The sequence below is a fragment of the Phascolarctos cinereus genome, unplaced genomic scaffold, assembly GCF_003287225.1.
Source record: "Phascolarctos cinereus isolate Bilbo 61053 unplaced genomic scaffold, phaCin_HiC Scaffold_9;HRSCAF=440, whole genome shotgun sequence".
Classification (NCBI taxonomy): domain Eukaryota; kingdom Metazoa; phylum Chordata; class Mammalia; order Diprotodontia; family Phascolarctidae; genus Phascolarctos; species Phascolarctos cinereus.
In genome coordinates, this window is record NW_027556402.1 from 255,957,787 (window position 1) to 255,984,845 (window position 27,059).

Below are 27,059 nucleotides of genomic sequence, written 5' to 3' on the forward strand. Positions count from 1 at the left end.
AGAGCACCTCCCCCACCTCCACGCCCCGGGAGCTGCTGCAGCCCTTGTCTCTGCAGCCGCCACTACAGCCCAAGGTAACGTAATCTCAGCGCTGCTCCGCTGGGCAGGCGCGGGCAGCAGGATGAGCGATGGGGAGCCTGGGGAGCATCCGAACCTAGCTAAGGGAGAGGCGAGGAGGCAGCATATGGAGGGGCAAGGATCTGGGCAGCCCTTATCTGGGCGGGGTGGGGGGCGTCCTAGCCTGGCTAAGTTAGGAGGGCCGAGAGGGATGGAATGGGGAGCCCTCATCTGGACAGTGGCGGGGCGGGGGGCGGCTGCCACAGCAGGGCGGTGCCTGCCCAGCCCCGTAACCCGAGCTGCCCCCTGGTTAAAAATACCGCACCCCCTCCCCGCTCCCCGTCCAGCTGGCAGTGCCCTTCAGCCCCCAGTCCTGCCTCTGCCCCAGCCCGCTCAGACTATTCATTCCCCTTTACCCAGTCCCGGTTTTGTTCTCTCCCACAGCTGGCCCTGAGCCCCAGCCTGGGAGGGCCTCCGAGAGACCGCGTCCGGAGACGGGAGGCAGAGAGATAGGGAGAGAAAGTTGGGGAGAGATAAGAGCTTGGCCACAGCGCTAGCCGTCAGAGAAAACCCGAGTCAGCTGGGGAGGAGGCAGTGGGAGGAGAAAGGCAGTGGGAGGGGACCAGAGAGGCCCCGAGGCTTTGGGCTAGGAAGGCAGGGCGGGGACCAGATTCTTCCTGGTTGGGCCCTACCAGTGAGCAAACCGATCCAGAACTCAGACTCCTCCGGAGTGGCCAGGGAAGGCACCCCGACAGACAGAGGGACGGACAGACGGACGGATTGACGGGCACCGATTAGACCCAGGCCGAGGTAAGGGGGCTGCGGGCTTCCCTGAGCCACTGGAATCCAGGCACAGGGGTTGGGATCGAGTTCCTGAGACAGGTGCCCCAGGGCACTCTCTGGGGCTTCGATTGGCTTTGGGACCTAGGTATCCCCATCTTCCCAGTTGGGGGGGCAGTGCAACCACCTAGGGTTTCCCCTCCTTGGGGGAGGTGATCTCCGAATAGAGAGAAGAGTTGGGTGTGGTCCAGATCCCAGTCCTGGGAACCCGTAGTCCTCCAGTGCCCAGCCTTAGGGCCAGGTCTCAGGCTAGAGGGTTGTCAGCCAGTCCCAAAGGGAAGAGAGACGACTTGTCTGCAGAGAGGTCCCTGGGTTGAGGGGTGACAGGGAAGTAGAAATAAGGGCCTCTGGAGAAGCTTTTATCCTCCCTCCACTCCCACTATTCCAATCTTGTCTAGTACCCCATCCCACCCAGCCCATCCTAGCTCAGGTCACAGTTAGAAGCCTAGGACTCCTGGGGTCTAGGAGAAGGGGAGGGGAAAAAATACCACATAATATGGTAGAGTGCACAGAGTTAGATTTGAAGTCAGAAGGTCTGAGTTCAAATTCTGCCCCTCCTCTGTTTTGTGTGACACTGGATAAGTGCCTTCCTTTTCCGGGTCTCCATTAGTTTCTTCATCTGTGAATTGAGGGGGTTGGACTCACTCTACACGCTCTTGTCTGGCTGGGGGTGAGCCGTGCATGTGGGCAAGGGAAGGGACTTGAGGTTTGGGCAGGACTCTGGGCTTCAGAGAATGATGGGCAGGGAAGGAGGTGACTCAGGGGCCAGACCTTCCCCTGACGCCCCAGTTCTGAGAGGGGACATAGTCGGGGTTGCTGGTGGGGCTCTAGGCTCTGGGGGAGAGGTGGCTAAGGGATTCTGGGAGCCCAGATGCTGGGGTTTGGAGTGGGAAGGGTTGGGTATCTCGAGGAGGGGGCTGACACTCAGGAGCCCACGATTCTGAAAGGGAAATTGGGCTTGCTGCTTGGAGAGTTGGCCGTCTTGAGAATGAGGGACTGGGGTGGTAAGTTGGAGGCTGGTGCCAAGCAGGGAGTGGACAGTGTAGTAAGAGGAGCTCTGAATTTGAATTAAGTAAGGCCTGGGTTCTCCTTCTCCCTGTATGACCTCAGCAAAGTCCTTTTCCTTCTGTGGCTCACTTACTTCTGTAAAGTATGGGGTTTGAATGAGGTGATCTCTCTTAATTCTCTTCTGGTTCTAAATCCTCTGATGGGGCTGGGGTGGAGGGAGAGCAGGACCCCTGGCCAGGAGTGAGGAGTTGGACATCTTGAGATGGGGAATATGTGAGGGAGGTAGGGTTTGAGGGACCAGGATGGCAAGGTTCTGAAACAAAGCGTTTGTCCATCTTCAAGATGGGGCTGGATAGGTGAGCTGGAGACTAGGACTGCTGAGTTCTGAGGAGGAGCTAGGGCTGGGGATGGAAAGCACACTTGAGTTTTACTGTTCAGGGTTGAATGTCTTGATGATAGGGAGAGGAAGTAGAGGCTTCTAGGACCCGTGAGTTTGGAGAAGGCAGCACAGAGGTTGGGAGTGGGAGACTGAGGCAGGGGTTCTGAGCAGTAGTAAGAGTGGGGAAGGGGCAGAACTCCAGGTTCTGATGGGGAGCAGGTCTGGACTCTTGTCACTCCCTTGCCTCCCCAGGATGACAGAAGAGATCATCACCCCTGTGTACTGCACGGGGGTGTCTGCCCAAGTGCAGAAGCAGAGGGCCAAGGAACTAGGCCTGGGCTGCCATGAGAACGCCATTAAGTACCTGGGCCAGGACTACGAGCAGCTACGGTCCCAGTACCTTCAGTCTGGGGCCCTTTTCCAGGATGATACCTTCCCCCCTTCTTCCTATTCCCTGGGTTTCAAGGAACTGGGGCCCAACTCCTCCAAAACCTATGGCATTAAGTGGAAAAGGCCCACGGTGAGTGGGACCCTCGCGGAGGGTCCCCTGAACCCCAAAGAGATCAGGGTTCCAAAGGGAGGCTCCAAGGAGGAGCTGGGCCTGGGAACAGGGTCTAGGTTTGGGGAGCGGAGTACAGGGGCTAGATACCCTGGGGGCGGGGCAGCTGAGGGAACAGGGAAAGAGGGCTGAACGTCCCAGGGAATCCAAGACCCCTTAGCTCTCCACGTCTACATTGTAGGAACTTTTGTCGAACCCTCAGTTTATCGTGGATGGGGCCACCCGAACAGACATTTGTCAGGGAGCGCTAGGTAAGCCTTGGACTGTTCCTGTTCATTCTAGTAACTTCATTCTCTCTCTCTCTCTCTCACTCCCTCTCTCCCTCTCTCCCTCTCCCCTTCCCTTCTCTCTCCCTCTCTCCCTCTCCTCTTCCCTTCTCTCTCTCTCTCTCCCTCTCCCCTTCCCCTCTCTCTCTCTGTCCTACACACACACACACCCCTTCCCTCCCTTCTTGTATCTGGTCCCTCCCTCTTACGAGTAAGGGCAGGTTCTGATTCTCATCTTCAAAGCTGGTTTGCCTGGATTCCTGGGTCTTTTCCGTAAACTGTGGGGGTGTTGAGAGGGAAACCAGTCCAGGAGATCTGTAGTTTTCTCTGGCTTGGGGATATAATGGGCACTGCCCAGCCTTGCTTCCTACTCTGTTCTTCTGTTAGTGAGTTGGTGGTGGGAACAGCAGGGCTCTCTGATGGCTGGTGCCTATTGCAGGAGATTGCTGGCTACTGGCGGCCATCGCCTCCATCACCCTGAACGATACCATCTTGCACCGGGTGGTGCCTCACGGGCAGAGCTTCCAGCATGGCTATGCTGGCATCTTTCATTTCCAGGTGAGGCTGGCTTGGGAGGGTGGGGTCTAGCCTTGGAAGCAGCCTTGAGAGAGCTGAGAGGGGCGGGGTTCCCCAGAAGTGCAGAGATGGAAAGTGTAGATAAGATGGAATCTCTTCCCAATCAGGCTCACAATCTAGAATGCCTGTTAAGTCGTTTTTTTTCTGTGATGTCTGACTCTGCAACTCTATTGGAGGTTTTCTCCGCAAAAAAGATACTGGACTGGTTTGCCCTTTCTTTCTCTGGCTCATTTTACAGATGAGGAAAGTGAGGCAGACAGGATGAAGTGACTTGCCCAGGGTCACACAGCTAGGAAGTGTCTGAGGCCAGGTGTGAACTCAGGTCTTCCTGACTCCAGGCAGGGTATTCTATTCACTGTGCCACCTAGCTTCAGTCTAATAGGGGAGGCAAAACATACCCTGATAACTTTAATTCAAGTCTGCCTACTGAAGTGCAGAGGTGAGATCAATTTGAAAGTGGGTGAGAAGTTCAAGGAGAGAGGCCTTGTTTATAGGAACGTTTAGGAGGCCCCTGCTTTGTGCAGAACACTGCTGGTCTCCTGGAGGAGATGTAGGTTAGATAAGACTGGGTCCCTGTCCTCTTAACCTCTCTGGCTGCAGTTTCCTCCTTTGTGAAATGAGGCCGACATGACCTCTAGGCAGGTCCCTTCTAGTTAGAAATCAATGACTCTTGTCTGGAGATATGTGTGCGCCTCGCTTCTTCATCACCTGTCCACCACTTCTTTCCTGAGGTGGGAGGCATTTCGAACCAGGTGCTCAGGAGTCACAAGCATTCCTGCATCCATCAGTCAGTAAGCATTTATGAAGTGCCTCTTGTTTGCCAAAAAGACAGTCCCTGACCTCAAGGTGCTCACAGCATGCGAACAATCTGGAACAAGCTAGGCAGAACACAGAAGAAATTAGAGCTAATCAACAGAGGGACGAAACCTGAAGGAAGGGGGCTGGGAAACGAAACCCTTCCTGATCAGAACTCTGCAGTTTTTCAGTTGTTTCCCTTGATCTGAACAAGGATGCCATCTATGTTGCTGTTTAGTTGTTTCAGTCATATCTGGCTCTCCATGACCCTCTCTGGGGTTTTCTTGGCAGAGATACTGGAGTGGTTTGTCATTTCCTTCTCCAGCTCATTTTACAGGTGAGGAAACTGAGGCAGACAGGGTGAAGTGGCTTGCCCCGGGTCATACAGCCAGAAAGTGTCTGAATCTGGATTTGAATTCAGGAAGAGGAGTCTTCCTGCGGCTGGGCTGGGCGCTCTATCCGCTGTACCACCCAGCTGCCCTCATCCCATCTATAGCATCTCCCATAGCTTGAGGTAGTCTCTTCTCCTTCTGGATGGCTCAGATTTAGGAAGTTTTTTCTGGCCCCATGCCCAGATCTTCCTCTCTGCTGCTGCTTCTGGCTTCTTGGGCTAAGCAGCGTAAATGGCTCCAAATCTTTCAAGGTCGCTTTCATGTCTCCTCCAGAGGTCTCTCCTCTAGATTAGATGTTACCGACTCCTTCGGTTTATTCTAGCCGTGAACTTGAGCCTCTTCGGCATTCTGGTTGCTCTCTTAGGTACTCTCCAGCCCCTCAGTGACCTTCCTAAAATATGTCATCTAGAACTGAGCATAATACTCCAGCCAGGGTCCACATAGGTGGGACAGAGGGAAGGCACCTCTGTAGTCCTGGATCTTAGGTTTCCCTTAACGTAGCCCAGTATTATATTATAGGCTTTCTTGCCTACTGTGTTCTCCACTTCTTACTTGATTTGTCCCACAATGCTGTATGTAGCCTGTTCAGAACATTTTGATCGACCCTCTGTCCTTCAGTTTGCTCTTCCTCTCTGCTTTGGGTCATTTGCAAATCTGATGAACCTCTCTCTTTGCTTTTGTCTTTGATAAAATGCTAAAAGGTGGAGAGCCCAGTGCCGAGCCCTGGGGCACTCCACCGGACACCCTTTTCTAGCTGACATTAAACTTTTCCTGGTTACTCTTTGTGTCGTGCCCTTTTTCTCTTCCTCCATGGCGTATTGCTAGAATCTTTCCATCCACGTTGGAAAAGCCTGAGAGATTTTGCTGAATCTGCAGCTTTCTCCTGGTTTGGCAGTCTAGAAAAAATAAGATGATTCTGGTGGGACCTGTTCTTGATGAAGCCCTGGTCACTGCTTCCTTTTCAGAATGTTCGCTAGGCATCCCTTTAGTAATACATTCTAGGATCTTGCCAAGAATTGAAGTCTTAGAAGCTGATTGGTTTATAATTTGCTGACTCTTCTTCTTTTTTGGATGAGGTCTACATTTGCCCTCCAATTCATTGCTACTTTTGTAGTTCTTGAGAATCGAAGAACACTGGTGGTGTTCTTGTCATCTGCCTCTGTGTGTTTCTCTGTGTGTGTGTGTGTGTATGTGCGTGTGTGTGTGTGCATGCGCTCATGCATGAGCTAGTGAGCGGGATCTAGATTGTTCCCTCCCCACTGTCATGGCCCAGAACTTCAGGGACACTCACCCTAAAAGAGGCAGCTCCTGGTGTTGAGGTCAGATTTGGGAGAGAGTGGTCTGGGTGTGAAAGAATTCACTTACACCTTCTCTGTAGCCATTCATTGGGAGCTTTCTTTAACATGTAAGCAAGATGGGCCCCATTTTCGAGAAGCTCATGAAAGGGCTCCAATAGTTGGGGGAGTTATGCTTGTATAGAGGTTTCAGAATGATGATGTAGTTTTAGGGTTTTATGGTGGTTAAAGATAAGGACAGCATAAGGAAGACCAGGGAAATTTTATGACACAGTATGAAGAAGGCAAAGAATTTTATGGTCCAGAATAAGGGAAAGTTCAAAATTTGAAGATAAAGGGAAAAGGACTTTGAAAGGGAGCTTTCAAGTTACGGGATCTCCGAAGTACTAGAGAAGCAACCCTTAATATTCTTAATATATGCCCTTAGGGGACCATTTGTATCCACATCACAGGTGTAGGGGACTGGGAATCAAAAACCTTAGTGTTAGTTTGTGACCTTGAGCAAGGCAATTCACTTCTTTCTGAACCTCGGTTTTTCCCTCGGTAGAATGAGGATACCAGATTCTGAACCACCTCCCTCACTGGGTTATTGCCTGCAGAGGAAAGTAAACCTCCCCAGGTGTGTCTCAAGTGATTCATCCCTAGGGCCTGGGCCAGGTGGAGGACCTTGCTGTAGGGTAGGGGCGTATCTTGTACTTTGAAGCGGAAGTTAGTTCCTTAATAGCTCCTCTCTGTTGCCTAGGGCACTGAATGCCCTTCATGTTTGGCTGCCCTTTGCATCCTTTCCTCCTGTGCCTCTTTGTTTTCACATGAGTTTTTTGGCCTTTGGTGCCTCACCCATCCTGCATTTGTACTCTGACCACGAGGTCCCCAGGACCTCCTATCCTCTTTGGGTGAGTACTGGTCTCAAAGTCAAGAGCCCTGGATTCAAGTTCTGACTCTGACACTCACTAGCCCTGTGACTTTAGGCTCTTCACTTGTGATATCTGAGCCACAAAGTCTTTATTGGTAAAACTGGGACACTAATTGTAGCTCTAGTGCTAGAAAGGTCCAGCACACTCTTATAAAATGAGAAAACTCATCTTCTCGACGCCTTCCTCGCTGCTCTTTGGGTTCAGTGGTCTGTGTAAGTGGCTCTCCAATTCTGCCTTCTCTCTAGAGTTCTGGTCCTGCACTGCCAAGTGCCTGATGGACTTCCCCTGGATGTCTGTCCCAGGGACATCTCAGACTCAGTTGTCTAAACTGGAACTCACTGTTCTTTTTAGACCTGTGTCTCCTCCCGACTTCCCCATTGTTGTTGAGAGGGTCATCATCTTTCCAGCTGAAGTATCTGGAAACCCCATTTCTAATCAATTGCCATGTTTTCTTGATTCTGGGGACTCTAGGCCAGGGCCCTAATCACTGCTCACCAATTGGTCCCCCTCTCTACACTATCATCTTTTTAATAATTTTATTGAAAAATGTTTTAATGAACAAAAATCTATTTTCTCTCCTTCCCCTGCGGAAAAAAGAATGAATGAGAATGTACAGGCATAGTTAGGTGAAACGCAGTCTCCATTTGGCCTCGTCCGAAAAATGAGGGTTGTCAACGACACTCTGTCACCTCTGTCAGGAATCCAACACATCTTCCACACTGAGGCCACCAAAGTTTCTCCGTATCACTTTTCTTTTCAGAGATCCTTTCTATATAATGAATACCATTTTTTTTTTAAAGAAGAGGGGCAAAAAACCCAGGAAAACTGATCAGTACATTGTAATGTTCTGACAATAGATGTCATGCCCCAGGGCCCTGCCCCACTGGGCTACAAAGGGGTGGGAGTGGGGAAGCCCATTTTCCTTTTGATTGTTCTCTGTCTGCTGTGGGAGTCCTCTTCCAGGTGATTTCCTTGACCCTTTGCATCAGATCTAGCAAATCTTTCCAGGCTCCTCTGTATCCCCGTTTGTCTCCATTTTTACACCCAGGCACTGTTATATTCATGGCCCACACTGAGTTTTGCCACTGAGTGGCTCCATGGATGGGCATTGCTGAAATGCTCCTCCTGGGTCCCACCACTCCCTCATTGTTTCTTTCTTTTTGTTTTTTTAATTATTGATTTATTTTGATTTCTCAACAATCCCTTCCATGTGCTTTTGAGTTTAAAATTTTTCTCCCTCTTCCTCCCCACCACCCTCCCCAGGATGGCACACAATCTGATATAGGCTCTACATATACATTCCTATTAAACATATTTTCACGTTAGTGATGTTGTAAGTAAGTAAGTAAGTAAGTAAGTAAGTAAGAATTAGAACCAATAGGGGGAACCACCAGAAAGAGGAAACTAAACTCAACAGAAGAGGGGAAAAAAATAGCCAATAATATGCTTTGATCTGCATTCAAACTCCATAGTTCTTTCTTGGGATGTGGATAGCGTCTTCCATCAGGTCCCTTGTGGTTTCTAAGGCGCCTCCTGGCTCTGCTGCTGCAGGTCCTCCTGGGCAGTCTGGCTCCAGCCAGCCTTTCCGGGCTGATTTCCCCTTTTCTCCTTAGTCACCTTCCACTCTAGTTGAGCTGGCTTGCAATCCCCCTTCCTTGACAGCCCAGCTTGCCCAGGACCGCTAAACTAGGAAGTGTCTAAGACTGGATTCGAACTTGGGTCTCTCTGACGCAGACCCGGCCCTCTCTATCCGCCGCACCACTCAGCTGCCTGGGTGTGTTGGTACCACATGCATGGGTGTGGAATGCATTTGTACAAATGTGCAAATTGCACACAAAGATAGTACAGGCAGTACATAGTAAATAAAGGTCATGTTGCTGTGGGGAGAAGGGCGAGGCACCCGCCGCTTGAAGAGATTGGGAAAGGTTTCGTGAAGGAGGTAACATTTGAACTGACCTTTGAAATGAAACCAGAGCTTCTAAGGGAGGGAGTGCACTCTAGGCGTCAGGGCCAGTCTGTGCAAAGACACTGAGAGAGGCTAGGGAAAGGCCAGTTCATCTGGAGTGTCAGAAGAGCAGTCCGGAATTAAAGGCCTGGGAAGGTCCCATGGAGCCAAGCTGTGGAGAGCTTTGAATGTCAAACAGAGGGCAGCTAGGGGGTGCCACAGTGCACAGAGTCAGGAAGACCGGAGTTCAAATCCAGCCTTCCTAGCTGTGTGAGCCTGGGCAAGTCACTTCACCCTGGTGGCCTCAGTTTCCTCATCTGTAAAATGAACTGGAGAAGGAAATGGCAGACCATTCCACTATCTGCCGAGAAAACCCCAAGTGGGGTCACATGGGGTCAGACGTGACTGAAAAACGACTGAACACCAGCCACAGAAGAGTTTATTGAGCAGAAAGTGAGGTCCAGTCTGTGTAGGAAAATCCCTATCTGCGTCCGGATGAGAAGGCAGTCGTGGTAGTCTAAGTGAGAGGTGCAGAGGGCCTGAGTGGCTCACTCCTGGGAGTGGCTGCATGAAGGCAAAGGGGGTCCCTGGCAGAGATGGAGGTGGAAACAGGGAGGCTTGCCAAATCGTTGCCTGGGTGGGCTCTGGAAGTGTGAGGAGTCTTCACATCTTCCCTGTGGCCCAGCACCAAGCCACACACGTAGTAGGCGCTCCCCTGAGAAGCCAGGTCACAGCAGATGAGCCGTGGTTATGAGGGCTTGTAGGAAGTTCTGGTCTCCACGGGGAGGAGGGAGGAGAAGTGGAACTGAGGGCCGAGATGTGGCTGTCAACAGAATTCACAGCAGCTGTGGCTGAATCACAGATGACCTTGATAAATCCCGTGCTTGATATCTCTGGGGAAGATTTGGGGGGGGGTGTGGAAGAGGATGGGGAATTGCCCAGGTGAGTCTGTGGTCATTCCGTGCCAGAGTGTCCTTAGGACCCGTGGCCTGTCGGGCAGTCAAGGCTATCCAGGGGGGTGGGAAGTACAGATCACCCCCCAGCACCCCTTCTCTCCCACAGCTGTGGCAGTTTGGGGAGTGGATCGATGTAGTTGTGGACGACCTGCTGCCTACCAAGGATGGGAAGCTGGTCTTTGTGCACTCAGCCCAAGGCAATGAGTTCTGGAGCGCCCTGCTTGAGAAGGCCTATGCCAAGTAAGTCCCTCCCTTCCCAGCCCAGGAGCCCTGGACCCTGCCAGGGGCTGTCCCTGATCCAAACTGGACCCCTCCCTGGACACCGTGGGTGCCAGTGGCCTACGAGCCCTGCCTGTCTGTCTTGTCCCCCAGGGTGAATGGTAGCTATGAAGCCCTTTCTGGGGGTAGCACCTCCGAGGGCTTTGAAGACTTCACTGGAGGCGTGACAGAATGGTTTGATCTCAGGAAGCCCCCTTCTGATCTCTACTCCATCATTCTGAAGGCCCTGGAGCGGGGCTCCCTGCTGGGCTGTTCCATCGATGTGAGTAACCGGGCCTGCCCTCCTGTGTCTGCCTGCCCCCTTTCTGACTTTTCCTGTTTCCTGGTTCTTGCTCCTTTCAGCCCCATTTTTTTCCAATGTGTTTTATTTTTCAAATAACAAGCCTTTATTTTCTTTCTCAAGCTCCTGTCTCCCCATTTAAAAGAAAAGAAAAACAAAACACTTGTAACAAATGTGCACAAACACGCCCAGCCCCTTCCTCCTTTGGATGGCTTCAGGGCCGCTGAAGAGCCATTGGCTTTCCTGGCTGGACCTGGCAGTCCCCAGGCCCCTCAGACCCCCTTCCGTGAGCTGCTGTCTGATCTGCCCCATCGCCCCCATCTGCTGCTTGTGAACCTGATTCTTTGAACCTTAGACTTGACTTATGTCCCTTTTACATTTTATGCTGTTCGACCACGTTTTCTAGCCTGTCAAAATCATTTTGGATCGTATCTGTCATCTAGTCTGTTAGCCAGCCCTCCCAGTTTTGTGTCCTCTGCAGATTTAAAGAGCATTTCACCTGTGCCTTCAGCCAGAAACCTTAAGCGACCCGGGGGCTGTCCCCTGTTGCCTCTTCCAACTTGACCTAGAGTCACTAATGACCACCCTTAGGGTAGTATCTGTTGGGTTCCTAGTGTCCCTTCTTTCCTTCTTCATCTTTTTTTTTAGTGAGGCAATTGGGGTTAAGTGACTTGCCCACAGTCACACAGCTAGGAAGTATTATATGTCTGAAGTCGGATTTGAACTCAGGTCCTCCTGACTCCAGGGCTGGTGCTCTATCCACTGTGCCACCCAGCTGCCCTTTGGGTCATTTTTCTTTTGAAAACAGTTTGACTACTTATCTTTTGTGTGGCCTTCTTTTCCAAATGTTTACTAGCCTGACTTGAATGATGAGATGGGCAGTTTTGCTAGGAATTACTAGCAGGCTCACTAGTCTATGGTTTGCAGATTGCCTTCCTTTCCCTTTTTTTTTTTGTGAATGGGGACATTTGCCCCTTTGTAGTCTTGTGGCTCTGCTGTGTTCTGTGTCCCCTTTCCCATATTGCCCCCCAGTGACTCGGGGATTGTGGCTCAAGGACCTGCTGCGTCTTGGTACATTCTCCAGGGGCAGAGGGCTGCTCTGTTACTCTCTTTTTACCTGTCTTGGGTCACAAATCCCTATTAGCCATTTCTGTCCTGTTCTTCTCAGTTCAGATATCATTCTCCTTGGCAGGAAAAAAAAATACAGTATATGTCAAAAACAACAACTAAAGCATGATAAAGACTTTAGTAGGCCCTGCTCCCATGCTGGTGTTGGTTGCCTAGAACAGTGTTCCGGTCTCTTCTTTGACCCTTCTCCTTTCCTAATATACCTTAAAAAACAAACCAGTCTCTTTTTGTTTTTCTTAGATTTCCTCACTAGGCTCAGCTCCCAGTATCCCCTTCCCCCGGTATCTAGGCTCGTGCCAGGCTTTTGGACTTTCATCTTGTTACTTGACCTGGGTTCTGTCTTCTGTGTGTGGCTCACAGGACTCCAAGCAGCACCCTGTGCAGCCACGCCAGCCTCTTTGGACAGTTCCTTTTCTGTGTTGTCAGAATAATTTCTCTTTGTCTCTTCAGAATTTCCTTCCAGTCTTTGGCACCCTCCCTAGCCTTTCCCTGAGCCCTTTGAAATCCCCAAACTCAGAGTGCTTGCCAGGCTGTGCCCAGCCCTGCCCAGCTTTCATCTCCTCTAGCATGAGTTCCAAGATGGAAAGTTTACTTTCCCCCAAGGTTCCCCCAAGATTTCTGTTTCAACAACCAAGTCGTCCTTAGAGCCAGGCCCACAATAGCAATAGAGTCGTTCTTGTGGCTTCATCTATCTCTTGAAGGAGGAAATGATCATTAAGGCATGAGAGAGAGAGACAGAGAGAGACAGAGAGAGAGAGAGAGAGAGAGACAGACAGAGACAGAGACAGAGACAGAGACAGAGAGACAGAGAGAGACAGAGACAGAGAGAAAGAGTGACCCTCAGCAGCTATTTAGAAGACTGGATTCTTCCAGTGAAGCCGCAGGCCCCTAGAATATCAGAGCTGGGAGGGCCTACAGATTCCATCTAGCTCAATCCCCTTTGGCCTCCCTTCTTTCCTTCCCAGCCGGGTCCTCATGGATCTGAGGGCAGCGGGTGAGGAGTTGGGGTGGGGCATGGCAGCATTTGAGAGAAGTATTCTCCCTTTGCCATACCTAGATCACCAGCGTGTTTGACATGGAAGCAGTCACCTTCAAGAAGCTGGTGAAGGGCCATGCCTACTCTGTCACTGGCGCCCAGCAGGTAGGACCAACCCTGGGGAGGGGCAGGGAGACTGGGTGGGATTCCCACTCTAGCCAGGGCTGGGTTTGGAGAACCCTCTGGGAGCAGCCTCCCAATTCTTTCTAATGGAGACAGGCAGGCCCACTCTTTTGGGGGCTGTGTGTCTTGTCTGGTTAGTGGGAAGGAGTGGTGATTGGAGGCTGGGGGGAGGCTGACTCAGGAGGGAAGGCAGGGGCCATACTGAGTGGGGCTCTGGCTTCCAGGTGAACTGTCGGGGCCGCTCGGTGAACCTGATTCGAATGCGGAACCCATGGGGTGAGGTAGAGTGGACGGGGCCTTGGAGTGACAGGTAGGGACTGGTGGGTCCCACAGGGCCAGGTTCAGATGGCTGTGGTGGCTTCCTTGCCACTCCCTGCCCGTCCCTTAGTGGAGGCGGTCTTGGCCTCGTTCGTTCATTCATTCCTTCAGTGAACACGTGCTGTGCACTGACTTTGTGTGGAGCCCTGAGCTGAGTTTTGAAAGAGATCTAAGGTTTAGCTAAGATCTGCTTGCTGCCCTCAGGGAGCTCCTAGTTTCGTGGGGATAAGACACAGGCATTATTTTCTTTATATCGTTATGAGCTCAACAAATGTAAGCACACGAACATTTCCCTGCTTCCTATGTGAGAGTGATAAAACACCTGGCCTGGTGGCCTACAGTGGGAAGTAGAGCACTGGACTGGGAGTCATGGGACTGGGGCAAGTCACTTTTTGTCTCTAAGACTCAATTTCTTTATCTATAAATAGGAGCTAGGGGCAGCTAGGTGTCACAGTGGATAGAGCTCCTGAAGTCGGGAAGACTCTTCCTGAGTTCAAATCTGGCCTCAGACACTTCCTAGCTGTGTGACGTTGGGCAAGTCACTTCACCCTGTTTGCCTCAGTTTCCTCATCTGTAAAATGAGCAGGGGAAGGAACCCCAAACAGGGTCATGGGGAGTCGGGCGTGACTGAAGGACAAGCACAACAGGCGGGGATCATCACAGCCAGAGCTCTTGTGGCCGGTGCTCTGTGAAGGTCAGCTGTCACACTTGCTCAGCGACAGTGGAGTGCATGCCCAGGGAGGGGAGGCTTTGGGAGCTGAGCAGGGTGGCCAGTGGAGGCTGACTCCTCTGGGTCCTAGCAGCTCTCAAAGACCATCCACCGAGGCAGGGAGGGCCTGTGACTCCGCCGCAGAGGGGGACTTCTAGGGACGAGGCCTGGGATCTCTGATTCTGATTCTTCACATAGGCTGACAACATACTTTTCCACGGGCATTTTTCTTAATGCGTTCGTTAGCTGCCTCTCATAGTTGTTCAGTCATTTTCAGTCGCGTCCGACTCTCTGTGTGTCCGTTTGGAGTTTTGTTAGCAAAGAGACTAGAGTGGTTTGCCATTTGCTTCTCCGGCTCATTTTACAGATGAGGAAACTGAGGCAAACAGGGTGAAGTGACTTCCCCTGGATCACACAGCTAGTAAATGTCTGAGGCTGGATTTGAACTCAGCTCTTCCTGACGTTAGGCGTGACGTTATCCACTCAGCCACCTAACTACCTCTCTCTCTACTTGCCCGTAACCCCGAACCCTAGATCCCTCCTGGGAGAGTCTGAGCCCTAATCTTGGGGCTTGTGGGTGGACTCTTGCCCTTGCTTGGACTGGGGTCACTCAGGTAATTAGGGGCTGTGATTTTAGAGCGATGCATACTGGGGCCCAGCCAGCCCTTAGGCCTGGGGATGATGGGACTGGAGCTCTACCCTATTTCATGGGCTCCAGCAGAAAAGGGTCCTAAAGAGCTACAGTGGGTTGGCCTTGGGGGCCTTTTTTTTTTCTTTTTGGTGAGGCAGTAGGGGTTAAGTGACCTTCCCAGAGTCACACAGCTAGTAAGTGTCACGTGCCTGAGGTCAGATTTGAACTCAGGTCCTCCTAACTCCAAGACCGGAGCTCTATGCGCTGTGCCACCTAGCTGCCCCATTACATGCCTTTCTGACCCTCTGCCTGGGACCTTCTTTCAGTTCCTCTGAGTGGAACCAGGTGGACCCCTCTACCAGGCAGCGACTCCAAATCAAGATGGAGGATGGGGAGTTCTGGTGAGCATAATGGGAAGAGGGATAAGCGCCTGACCCTGGGTTCCAGGAGACCCCCTCCCCAGCCACTTGGGGCTCTCCCCCAAGGTGTTAAGCATGTGGTGTCTCTGTCCCTAGAGCAAAGCATCGTGGGAATACAGGAAGGCTATTAGGACATGGGTCATAGAATGTCAGAGCCGGGAGGAACCTTACTTAGAACATAGAAAATGGGATGCCGGAGATAGGAGGGACCTTGGAACATAGAATGTAAAAGCTGAGGAAGGATATAGATGATTTAGTTCAGGGATTCTTAATCTTTTTTCTATTATGGACCCATTGAACAGCTAGTCTGGTGAGCCTATGGACAGACCCCTTCTCAGAATCATTTTTTGAAATGCATAAAATAAAATATACAGGATCACAAAATAAACCAATGATATTGAAATATTAAAAAAAAAACCCAGACCCTAGGTTAGGAAGCCTTGATCTAGAACAACCCTAAAATTTAAAGAGTGGAAAACTGAGACCCTGAGAAGGCAGGTGACTTCATGTGAGCGGTTAGCAGAGTAGATAGGATTTGAACCCAGACCCCAAGCTCTTTCTGCTACACTGTGAGTAGGTGCTCCTGGGCTGCCCACACCCTTGTGCTTTGTCCCTGCCCCCACTAGCCCATGAATAGCATACCCCAGGGCCTGTCGGATGGCCCGGCTCATGTCTCGTGGCCCCCAGGATGTCCTTCAATGACTTTCTCCGTGAGTTCTCCCGTCTGGAGATCTGCAACCTGACCCCAGACACCCTCAAGTCAAACAAATTCCGCAAATGGAACACGACCCTGTATGATGGCACCTGGCGGCGCGGGAGCACGGCAGGCGGCTGCAGAAACTACCCAGGTCAGCCCTGGCCCTAGCGTGCCAGGGAGGCAAGAGGGAGGTGCCCAGGAGAGGTGCTGAGGGCCAAAGAGGGGGACGAGGAGCCACAGACATGGGGTTAGGGTTAGAGATGCACAGAAAAAGCATCATGAGGTCTGCCAGGGACTTGGGGTTTAAGGACCTGGGTTCAAGTCGTGCTTCTGCCACCTCCTGCCTTCCTAGAGTTGTGGTCTTAGAGCTGGAAGGAGCCTTAGCAGCATCTCGTCTAGCCCTCCTCTGGCCAGCAGTACACCTGCCCTTGCCTTGAAAACCCCAGGGAGGGCTGATCCCCTGGCTCCCTGGGCCTGGGCTCAGCCATTGGGAGGAAGCTTTTCTTGCCAATGAGCCTAAGTAACCTCTTAGCTCTTCTCCTGTACTCTGACTTATGCCTTTGGAGCTGAATGGATGTCCGATCCTTCCTCCTAATGACAGCCCTGAGCAACTGGAAGTCAGCCTTACTTTCCCCTGAGTCTTTTCATTCTAAATAAACATCCCCAGTGGATCCCAACTAGCCTGTGTACGGCATGGTTCCTGGTCCTTCCCCACTGTGGGTACCGTTTTCTGGACAAGCTTCAGTTACCATTGTCCTTCCTTCCTCTCCCTCCCACTCTCCCTCCTTCCCCTCCCTTCTTCTTCCCTTCCTCTCTCCATCCCTTCCTTTCCTTTCTTCTCTTCCTTTCTTTCTACTTTCTCTTCCTCCCTTCCTTTCTTCCTCCCTCCCTCCCTCCCTCCCTTCCTTCCTTCCTTCCTTCCTTCCTTCCTTCCTTCCTTCCTTCCTTCCTTCCTTCCTTCCTTCCTTCCTTCCTTCCTTCCTTCCTTCCTTCCTTCCTCTTTCCCTCCCTCCCTTCCTCTCTTCCTCCTCCCTTCCTCCCCTCCCTCACTCTCTCCCTTCCTCCTTCCCCTCCCCTCCTCTTCCCTTCCTTTCTCCCTCTCTCTTTCCCTTCCTCCTTCCTTCCTTCCTTCCTGACAGAAATAGGCAGAGGCCAGGTTAGGAAGGGCTCTGAATGCCAAACAGGATTTTAGATTTGATCCTGAAGGTGATGAGGAGCCCCTGTTTCATGAATGAGGGATTGAGTGCATTAGGAGGATAACTTTGGCAGCTGAGTGGAGGATGGCCGGATGGGACTTGGCCCTGCCTGCCCATCCTGGGAGACTCAACCACGTTCTCACCAATGCTGGCCCCAGGGGAAGGCCAGTAGACTGGGGGCCTTCCTCACTGATCCATGTTGGTGATGATCATATAGTTATTATGTATTCCATCATGGTTCTTCACATTCTGTGGCACAGGCCACAGACAGAGCTAGGGAATCGCAGGAGTGCAAGGTCTTAGGGCTATACCAGAAGCAGGATTTACCTCCAGATGGGGTTTCTTGCTCCCTGCTCGTTGGGGTTCAGAAGAGGTAGGTGAGAGTTACAGGGAGAGGAGAGAGCGTTTGTGGTGTTTGGCCCACAACCCCTCTGATTCCTGCCTTGTTCTCACAGCTACCTTCTGGGTGAATCCCCAGTTTAAGATCAAGCTGGAGGAGATGGACGATGACCGCGGGGGTCAATCAGACAGGGGCTGCAGCTTCCTCCTGGCGCTGATGCAGAAACACAGGCGCAGAGAGCGCCGCTTCGGTCGGGACATGGAGACCATTGGCTTTGCAGTCTATGAAGTGAGTGCCAGGATGCAGGGTGGCCCACCTTGCCTCGGCTGCCTGCCTTCTTGTGCCCTGTGGCCTGATCCCTAGGGCTGCCATCAGGATGTGGGTCTTATAGAGCCCAAGGGGCCGGGACTGGGAAGGTGCCTAGCGATGGGCACGTCTCGGAGGGGAGGAAGCCGAGTCTCTGAAGGGAGCCCTTGTCCAAGGGCGCATGTGTGTTTACATGCCTGCACGCATATACACACACATACACATGCACATACATGCACACATACACGCACACACACACACACTCACACACACACACACACACACACACTCACACACACGTGAAGTTGGGGATAGAGCTAGGATAACTACCTCAATGTCTCTTTGGACCGAGGTGAGCCTGCTCTGTTCCCTCCATGGTCCCCTTCCATGGCTTTGGACCTGAACTGGCTTCCTGTCGTGGGGATCTCCCTGGGGAGTCCTCTGAGGTCTGGAACTGAATGATCCTGCTACAGCAGGGTCAGCCAGAAGGAAGGCTTTGGGACCAGACAGCCTTGAACCTCTCCTGGGCTTGGCAGCTTTGGTCCTTGTAGGACCTCAAGCCCAAAGTTCTCCTTGTCAGTTGCCAGGATGGGCATCCCCACACCCTGTGTGTCAGGTGTGCCTACTGCCAAGGCCTGTTTGCCATTGTCATTTGGTTCAAGGATGGGTTTAGGAGAATGTTTGGCTGCAGTCTCACCATCTCTGAGAAGTCCCTGTCTTCCACTCCAGGATGCCAGATCTGGGTGGGAGGTCACTGGGGTAGGATGGGCCATCTAGATTCTTGGGGAGGGCCACTGCTCAGGCCCGGGGTAAACAGATGAATCTTAGAACATTAATGACCCTAGGGTGCAAAGTGATGGGTGGAGAGTCAGGAAAAGCATCATGCTTTCTCATCTATGAATAGAAGACTCCCCCCCCCCCACACACCTTAAGTTGGGTCTTTAACCCCCTAGGAAGACGACCTTAGCCTAGGACTTGAGGCAGGAGATGTGGAACTTGTCGAAGTCACCCTGCTGTCCTTACACTTCCCCAAAGTGACTGGGCTCAGTGCTTGTGCCAGAGCAGTCCCCAAGCTCCCTCTCTCCAGAGCCCAGGTGTCCCCCCACCTGCCCATCCCTCTTCCCTGGCTGGGGAGAAGCCACAGACCCTGCTCTCACTGGTCTTTCTTTCTTTCTCTTAACAGGTTCCTGAGAAGGTAAGTGCACCTGCCTGACTCATTCGGTGCTGACAGCCCTGGAGAGCCGCCATGTCCTTGAGGCCAGAGCTGCAGATGGGCCAGGGAGAGGCCAAGGGCACAGACCAATCCCGGAATGGGGCTGGCTGCCAGCCTCTGCTGCTCCTCCGTATTGGCAGTGATTTTGCTGGCGTATTGCACTCCCCAGGAGAAAGCTCTGCCTGTGCAAAGCTGAAATGGAGGGTCTGAGGGAGTGTCCGCAGGCCAGGGTGGGGAACGGGGTCACACAGCCCGGATGGGACAGGGGCTGGACTTGGGTCAGGTCTTCCTGACTCCAAAGCTGACCCCCTTGGCAGCCTCTGGGCCATGATAACCAAATGATGAGAGAACACGTGCGAGGTGCTTTCCAGACCAGGGAAGCGTCAGCCGTGGTTCTTACCGATAACAGTTCTCATTTACGCGCCTCTTTGTCTGTGAGAGTATGCCCTTGTTTACCTCGTTTGATCCTCACAACCCCCATGTGAGGCAGGTGCCATTCCATGACAGCTAGGGAAACTGAGGCTGAGAGAGATGAAGTGACTTGTCCTGAGTCACACGGCCAAGAAGGTTTGCACTTGGCTCTTCCTGGCTCTGTCTTCTGTGCCACTGACCTGCCTGTGTGTGTGTGGCACTTGAAGGCTGGCAAAGCCTTTCCTCTGAACAGCTCTGGGAGGGAGGTGATGGCAGCATTCTCCCCATCTTACAGAAGAGGAAAACAGGCTCAGATTGGGGAAATGACTTGGCCAGGGTCACGCACCTGGGAAGTGTCAGGGGCAGGACCTGAACCCCAAGAGTAGGACGCTTTATGCTACACTGTGTGAATAATATTACAGATATGGGAGAACCGGGTCAAAATCCTGCCTCTGACATACACTTTATGACTCTGGGCATGTCTCTTAACCTCTCTGCATCTCTGCTGCTTCCTCTGTTAACTGGGGAGAATGATACCAAGGACTTCCTTCCCAGGGCTGATGTGGGCTCCAAAGAGATCCCCAATCCCTGTCCATCCCCGATGTGCTGCAGACCCCCATGACTCGGGAATGGTCTTCGTGTATTGCTGTGGCCAAAGCATTCATCTCCTCTTGGCTGGTCCTCCACTGTGAGGCCAGCTGCCCGTCGCAGAACGCGGACTTGAAGCCCTCCCAGCAGGACTGGGCTTTCTAGAGTGAGCTCCCTGCTAGCAAAGCCTTTGAGAGCTCTTGGCCACCTTCGTGTCTTAGTTGGTCAACGGAGGCACCTAGATCCAGAGCTGCTGAGGACCTACCTCAGCGGTCAGAGGGAGTCCAGCCTTCTCACTTGGCAGAGGGGGCAGCTTATTCCAGGTCACAACATCAGAGGCCTTCTATTGACATATGCTTCCCAAGTCCCTTGTAGGAACTCCCAGGGAGGTGCCCCCTTCTGCCAGTGCATATTGGCACCTTCTCTGCAGTGGATGGTCTTAGAGACATACTGGGGGGGGTGGAGGACTGACTTGCTCAGGGTCACACAATCAGCATGTGTCAGGTAGGATTTGAACCTGTGGGGGGCAAGATGGGAATTATTGTGCCATCTATACAGAGATGGGACCTTGGGGTCTAGAGAGGGAGGAGACCTGTGCACGGTCCCATGGCAGGATGGTAACATAGGGAGCTGAGTCTTAGACCTGACCCTGGGAGGGGGCAACCCTTACGCCCCCTTTCTTTCATCGGCAGTTGGTGGGTCAGCCTGGCGTGCACCTGAAGCGGGACTTCTTCCTGTCCCACTCGTCACTGGCCCGCTCAGAGCAGTTTATCAACCTACGGGAGGTCAGCTCACGCCTGTGCCTGCCTCCTGGCGAGTACATTGTGGTGCCCTCCACCTTCGAGCCCAACAAGGAGGGCGACTTCGTGCTCCGCTTCTTCTCCGAGAAGAAGGCTGGGACCGTGTGAGTGGGAGAGGGAGTGGAAGTGGCCCTGCCTCTTTCCCCAGCTCTCCCAGCTGTCCCCAGCCCTGTTTGCCTGCCTCAGCTCCCCAGGCTTCTGGGGCCTCCCATGCCCTTCTCACTGGCTCTCTTTTTCTTTCTTTCTCTCTCTCTCTCTCCGTCCCTCCCTCCCTCTCTCTGTGTCTGCCTTTCTACAGGGAGCTGGACGACAAGATCGAAGCTCACCTCCCTGATGAGGTAGGTAGTGCTTCTCTTGTGCTGGGGTGGTGTGTGAAAGGTATATTCCTTTCTCTTCTTCCCTTTCTCTCCCTCCCTGTCAGGCAGCATTGTACTGTGGAATTGGAGCTAGGTTCCAATCCTGGCCTTGCCACTAGCTGACTTGGGTGACTCCAGGCCAGTCCTTTCCTTTTTCTGGCCTTCAGTTTCCTTCATCTGGATGATAAGGGAGTTGGATAAGGTGATCTTTAAGGTCACTCCAGATTTGGAGATATGTAGGCTGTCCTGACCTCTCAGCTTCTCTGCAGGTTCTGGGGAAGAGTGGTCTCGGCTCAGGTGGTTGCAGGCTGGGAGATGAAGGACTCTGGTAGCTAACCACCCCTTCCCCTTTGTTCATTACAGAGAGTGCTCTCTGAAGATGAGATTGATGACACCTTCAAGAACCTTTTTAAGCAGCTGGCTGGGGTGGTGAGTGGGGCTTTGGGAGGGATGGGGGGGTGGAGGGGCCTGGCTCTCCCAGGGCACACCTCACACTCCTCTGTACCCCTTTCTCACCAGGACATGGAGATCAGTGTCAAGGAACTACAGACCATCCTCAACAGGATCGTTAGCAAACGTGAGTGTCCCTGAGGAACCCAGCGTTGAGCCCTGATTCCCTCCCTGAACCTGGAATGCTGATATTTTCCTGCTTCCTCTTCCTCCCCTAGAGCCAGGGCTTGGGGCAACTTCTAGGGCAGATGTCTATGTGTGCACAAGAAAGGACCTTGTTTATTATGATTTTTTAGTAATGCAAGGATAGATTCATGGAGCAAGGCCTGGCTTTGGACTCCAAAGACTTGAAGACCTGGGTCTGAGACTTACTAACTTTAGGACCATGGACAGGTCCCTTCCTCTCTGTTTCTTCCTCTGTAAAATGAATGGATGAAAGTTGTTTAGGTGCTTCCTCTATGCTAAGCCTGGGGATATAGACACAGAACTACACCCAGGTAGTCCCTGCCCTCTCTTGTCCCCTCCTGTAGTTCCTACCCTCTCTCCCACCAATACTACTTAATGCTGACTTATCTGGGTATATAATACTGTATTTGCCCCTTAGAAGCTGCTTGAGGGCAGGCTCTGTTTCCCTTTTATCCTTGAATCCCTAGTGCCTAGTTCCTAGCACATACTAGGAACTTCACAAATGCTTGCTAATGAATGAATGAATGAGGGGGTGGTTAGATGCTGTTAAAGGTCCCTTCCCACTTCGAATCCTTGGATCCATGATGTTAACTCCCAGGGGACATAATCCTCTGACTTTGTTTTATCCAACTTCCTCTCTTTCTGCTTCTCTCTACCCCCCCCATCCCAATCTCAAACACCTTCATCCCTTCCCCCTCCACAGACAAAGACCTCCGGACTAATGGCTTCAGTAAGGAGTCGTGCCGAAGCATGGTGAATCTTATGGATGTATCCTTTGGAGTCGGGGCCAGGGGAACTGCAGGCTTCCTAGCCCCAGGACCTAGCTAGTGGCAGGGAGGAATGGGCAGGGCTTTGGGAAAGCAAGTCTGGGCATGGTGGGGGGGCGGTCTAGATGGCATGCGCCAGGAAGGGAGTTCAGTTCAAAGAGTCTTTTTTACTAACTTATTTTCCCATTATCTCCTTTCCTCCTTTCTCTCACCTCTTCTCCAGAAGAGACAGTGTAGTACAGAGAGAAGAGCACTGCATTGGGAGTCAGAGGACCTAGGTTCAAATCCCACCTCTGCCATTTACTCTTTGTGTGACTTTGGACAAGTCACTTGTCTTCTTTGGGTCTCAGTTTTCTCATCTTTAAAACTGTATGAGTGACTAGGTGATGTCTAAGGTCCCTTTGATCCTGTGAAGTCTCTGCCCCTATCCCCTCCCTGCTTTTGGCATTTCCCCATCCAGATCTCTGTAGTTCTCTCTTAACTCTGCTTCAGCGAGATGGCAATGGGAAACTGGGGTTGGTTGAGTTTAACGTCCTCTGGAACCGAATCAAAAATTACCTGGTAAGGAAATGAATGTCCTTGTTCTCCCAGTTCCTCAGTCCCTGGGTGGTGGGGCTCTGGGCTGCCAGGCTGCCAATTTAAGGTTGGCTGGCTGGCTGGCAGAAAGCGGTGGGCTCTCTCTTACCTGCTTGTTTCCTCACAGTCCAGAAGAACCTCTGGGGTCCAGCCTTATAATTCTCCTACACCATGATCTCCCCCAACCCTGAAATCAAAGCATCCAGGCTAGAAGTGGTGATTCTTTTCCCACTGCATCCTCAGCACCTCTCCTTCCCGCTGGCCATGGTCCTAGAGGCCCCTGGGGGAAGATGAAAGGATTGACCTCTCCCTTTTCCTCATTCCCTGTCTGTCCCTCCCCTGTAGGACATCTTCAGAAAGTATGACCTAGACAAGTCAGGCAGCATGAGCTCCTATGAGATGCGGATGGCTCTTGAGGCAGCAGGTAAAATCCTGACCTGGTGGGGGTTTGGGGAGGAAACTGCCAGCAGGTGATGGGGGGGCACGCCCTATTGGTGGTGGTAATACTCAGCTGCTGGCCAGCTGCTCCTCAGGATGACAGTTACAAAAAAAACCAGACCCTTACAAGCATCTGATCTAATAGGAGAAGTAAACTGAGGCCCACAGAGGGGAGGTAGCTTTCCCAAAGTGGTACAACTCAGGAGCAAAGACATTGGGACCAAGCCCTGGGACTTCACTCTGTTGCCTCCAACTCCTTCATCTCTAGGGGCTCACTGAAGGGTGACTCCTGTCCTCTCCCATCACTGGGTCTCTCCAGGGATCCCTTAATGAGTTAATTATTTCTGAGCCAAGGGTGCCCTGTCTATCCCTGCCTCCCAGCAAGTTGATCTCATGGGAGAGCCTATGTGTATAGTGCCCAGAGCTTCTGGAGTCAGGAGACCCAAGGTGGAGTCTTGTCTGTGATGCATCCTAGGTGTGTGGCCATGAATAGCACAAGTCCAGTACCCTATCCCCCACACCAGTGGTTTTCAAAGAGTGGTCTGGGGACCCCTGTGGGTGTCCCAGATCTTTTCAGGGGTCCATGAAATCAAAGCCTCTTTCTTAATACTAATACATTTTAATTTCTGATAAGGTGAATATTGATGGGTATAACTCATAAACAAAAGCTCTTGGTGAGGGTATTCCTCAGTAATTTTTAAGAGTACAAAGGGGTCCTGGGACCAAAGAGTTTGAGAACAATAGCACTAGGCCATTCAGCAGAGGAAACTAAAAAGCGTGGTCTGACAGGTAGGAGACCCAGGAGAGAGCATGCTTCAAGAAGATGAGGCAGGAGTGGGTGGTTACTCAACTGTGTCAAAAGCTACCAAAAGGCCAAGAATGAATTAATAAAAATAAGCCCCATTAGATTTAGCAATTACGAGGTCATTGGTCATCCTGGAGAGAGCCTTAGTGCAAAAAAGGGTGGGAGGAGCAAAGGCAGAGTTGGGAAATGTAGATGGCTTTTCTTAAGGGTTTGCTTATGAAAGGGAAGAGAACTGTCAGGGAAGGTGGGCTCTAGAGAGGAGGTTATTGTTTGGGTTTTTAAGGGTGAGACAACTTGGGCATAAGGGAAGGGATCAGAACGTAAGGAGTGATCTATAAGGAAGTGAGAAAGTGAGGGTGCTTGAAGGGCAGGGCATTGATGCCAGTTGGAACAAATTTGAATTGGTCTCCAGTAGGACCAGTGCAAACAAGCTCCCCAGCCTGGCCCCATGACTGATTCCTGTGCTGCTCTTCCTGGCCCAGGGTACAAGTTGAACAAGAAGCTGTATGAACTGATTATCACCCGCTACTCGGAGCCTGACCTGGCCATAAATTTTGACAACTTTGTGTGCTGCCTGGTGCGCCTGGAGACCATGTTCCGTGAGTACCACCCTCCCGTCTTTCATTTCCTGGGGGCTCTGGGAAAGTTTGCCCCCTGCCTATGTCTGATGGAGGGCACTCCTTTCCACTCCTCGTGTCTGTCCTCCTCTGGTCTCTTCTGGGAGCCCCCCTGCACCCCTGCCATACAACAAAGGGAGACATGGGCACGTGCTCACACAGATATACATACATACGTGTTGTTTGTGTGGTCATTTCCGTGTGTACGTATGTTGGGGAAAAGGGACTTGAATCCATTTCTGGCTGGGAGGAACACACTGTGTGGCTTTGGTCTGCCTGACTCATCGGCTTTTCCTTGTACTGCTCACACAGGATTTTTCCAGAGTCTGGATACAGATAGAGATGGAATTGTGAATTTCGACTTACTTAGGGTAACGGCCTTCTCTTCCCTTCTCCTCCCTCTTGATGTGGGGCTGAATTGGGGTTGGTTGCCGTTTGTGGGTGGCTCAGGGCCCTGGAGGGGTCAGGCACCTGAGTTCTGGGAAGTGAGATAGCCGGTGATGAAATGAAAGGGGGAGCTGGGGGCCAGAGTACCTGAGTCCTAGGAGCAGAGCTGAGCGGGGTGGGGAGGCAGAATGGCCCGGGATTGAGAAGGAGGGAGAGTTGGAGAACACCCCCCGGCCCCAATTTCCAGCTTCTTTTCTGTGCTCTGACTTTCTCTCCCTTTCCTTTTCCAGTGGTTACAGTTGACCATGTTTGCGTGAAGTGGATGGGGCAGGGTTCCACCTCTTTCTGCACTGACCCTAGCCTCCTCTTCTGCCTACCCCATGACCCCAGCTTCAAGTGCCTTCTCAGGAGAGATGGGAAGCTGCCCTTCCTCCTGCCTCCCTTCCCTTTGAGCTGCCACGGATATCCTACACTAGATAGGAGCATGCCTCCCTCACTTGTGCCTAAGGCACAGACCTGGTAGGCCCTCCAGGAGGTGGGGAAGGAGCCCCTGGGACCCCAGCCTTGAGCCTGCTCAATCCTTCAGCATGGAAGCCAGGAATGCTGCTTGATTTTGTGCCAACCTTGAGTCAGGGGTCCCAGGGCAAGCTGGGACTGCCCCTGCCAGAGGCCACTGCCCAGACAGCCCTCCCCATTGGCCTGCCCATTTGATGCCAACCTGGGATTGAGTCTGGCCTCTAACATCACCTCCAAGAAAGCCCTCTGAGGGCATTGGCCAGCAGACCCCTGCCCTGCACTGTGGATGGACACTCACCTGCCCCCAGTCTGGTCTTCCTTCTGATCTCACACTCTACCCACCAGCTCCCTTTGCCCAGTTCCCTCCTGGCCCGGCCCTTTGAGGAGTCCCTGTGCTGGGTTCCAGAACACCATCAGGACCTTCACATCGAGAAAGCCAAATAGCCCCACTTTGGGGTGACGGCCAGCCCCTGTCTCACTTGGGCCCTGTCCAGCTCCCTGAAGGCTGCATATCCTGGGAGGGTCAAACTCTTTTTTTTGTTCCTGCTATTTTTTTTTTATACTTGGTGATTGTAAGGGGGTCTCTTTAGGGACTGGGTATGTGGTTGTGGGGGCATCTGAGGAGATGCCTAGGGTGAAGGTGGTGGAGGTTGTTTTCTTGTAGATCCCAACCACCTATTCTCATGCCAAAAGAACCCCAAATAAAACAGAAACCCCTCTAAGTTCTCCCCCTTTCCAGAGTCTGTTGTGGTTGGCCTGTGAGAAAAACACCCACTTGTCATTTTGCGAGGGAATGAGGTGAAGTGACTTGCCCAGGGTCACATAGCTAGTAAGTGTCAAGTGCCTGACGTCAGATTTGGACTCGGGTCTTCTTGAATCCAGGGCTGGTGCTCTATCGACTGTGCCTCCCCACTTGTTATTTTTCAACTTGACTAGCATGTGTTTAGCCCCTGCTATTTGCCAGGCACTATATTGCAAAGAAAATCTTGGAACTGTCCTTAATGACCTTTCATTCTACTCCTGCACACAGATAAAACAAGACAATATATTCAAATTAATTTAGGTGTGGTGGTGGTAGAGGTTCTGGTCTGGCTTCTTGCAGAAAGTGGACCCTGAGCTCTGCTTTGATGGAAGCTATTGATCCTACCTGGTGGAGGTGAGCATGGGAGAGCACTGCAGACTGGGGGGGGGGGGGGGGCAGACTTTGTTAAGGCCTTAAGATGAACCATCACGTACAAGGGAACATTGCAAGTGGGCTCAATTGGCTGAACCATTGAGTAGGAGTTGGGGAAGAAGTTTGGAAGGGCAGTTGTAGCTAAACTGGCTGTGGTTTTAAATGGCAAACTGTTGCCCGCAACCAGATTGTACACCGAACGGAGAGGCGTGAAATAACTTATGACATGGGCCAGGTGGAGTAGAATTACTGACTCCGTTTATTCATCTGAGGGCACAGAATATATAGGAAGATCTAGCCTAACTTCAAAGAGTCCTCCCCGTGAGATACT

The 27,059-nt window shown here is 52.0% G+C and overlaps 1 protein-coding gene across 1 annotated transcript; it reads left to right on the top strand.

The window, feature by feature from the left end:
- Nucleotides 1-26,280, top strand: CAPN1 (calpain 1). Its single transcript, XM_078148446.1, has 23 exons — nucleotides 1-74; nucleotides 502-867; nucleotides 2,537-2,804; nucleotides 3,025-3,094; nucleotides 3,549-3,667; nucleotides 10,089-10,222; nucleotides 10,355-10,523; nucleotides 12,727-12,810; nucleotides 13,053-13,138; nucleotides 14,813-14,887; nucleotides 15,593-15,753; nucleotides 17,254-17,426; nucleotides 20,046-20,057; nucleotides 20,349-20,560; nucleotides 20,755-20,794; nucleotides 21,176-21,241; nucleotides 21,332-21,389; nucleotides 22,152-22,216; nucleotides 22,708-22,776; nucleotides 23,137-23,215; nucleotides 24,517-24,633; nucleotides 24,964-25,022; nucleotides 25,329-26,280. The coding sequence occupies exons 3-23, from the start codon at nucleotides 2,538-2,540 to the stop codon at nucleotides 25,353-25,355; spliced, it is 2,142 nt and encodes a 713-aa protein (XP_078004572.1). The 5' UTR covers nucleotides 1-74; nucleotides 502-867; nucleotide 2,537; the 3' UTR covers nucleotides 25,356-26,280.
- Nucleotides 26,281-27,059: the final 779 nt, after the last annotated feature.

Excerpts from the sequence above, each read along its gene's own strand:
- CAPN1 (XM_078148446.1), top strand. The coding sequence starts at position 2,538 with ATGACAGAAGAGATCATCACCCCTGTGTACTGCACGGGGGTGTCTGCC. Across the intron at positions 12,811-13,052 it reads CTGTCACTGGCGCCCAGCAG|GTGAACTGTCGGGGCCGCTC; the intron begins GTAGGACCAACC and ends TCTGGCTTCCAG. Across the intron at positions 22,217-22,707 it reads GCATGGTGAATCTTATGGAT|CGAGATGGCAATGGGAAACT; the intron begins GTATCCTTTGGA and ends ACTCTGCTTCAG.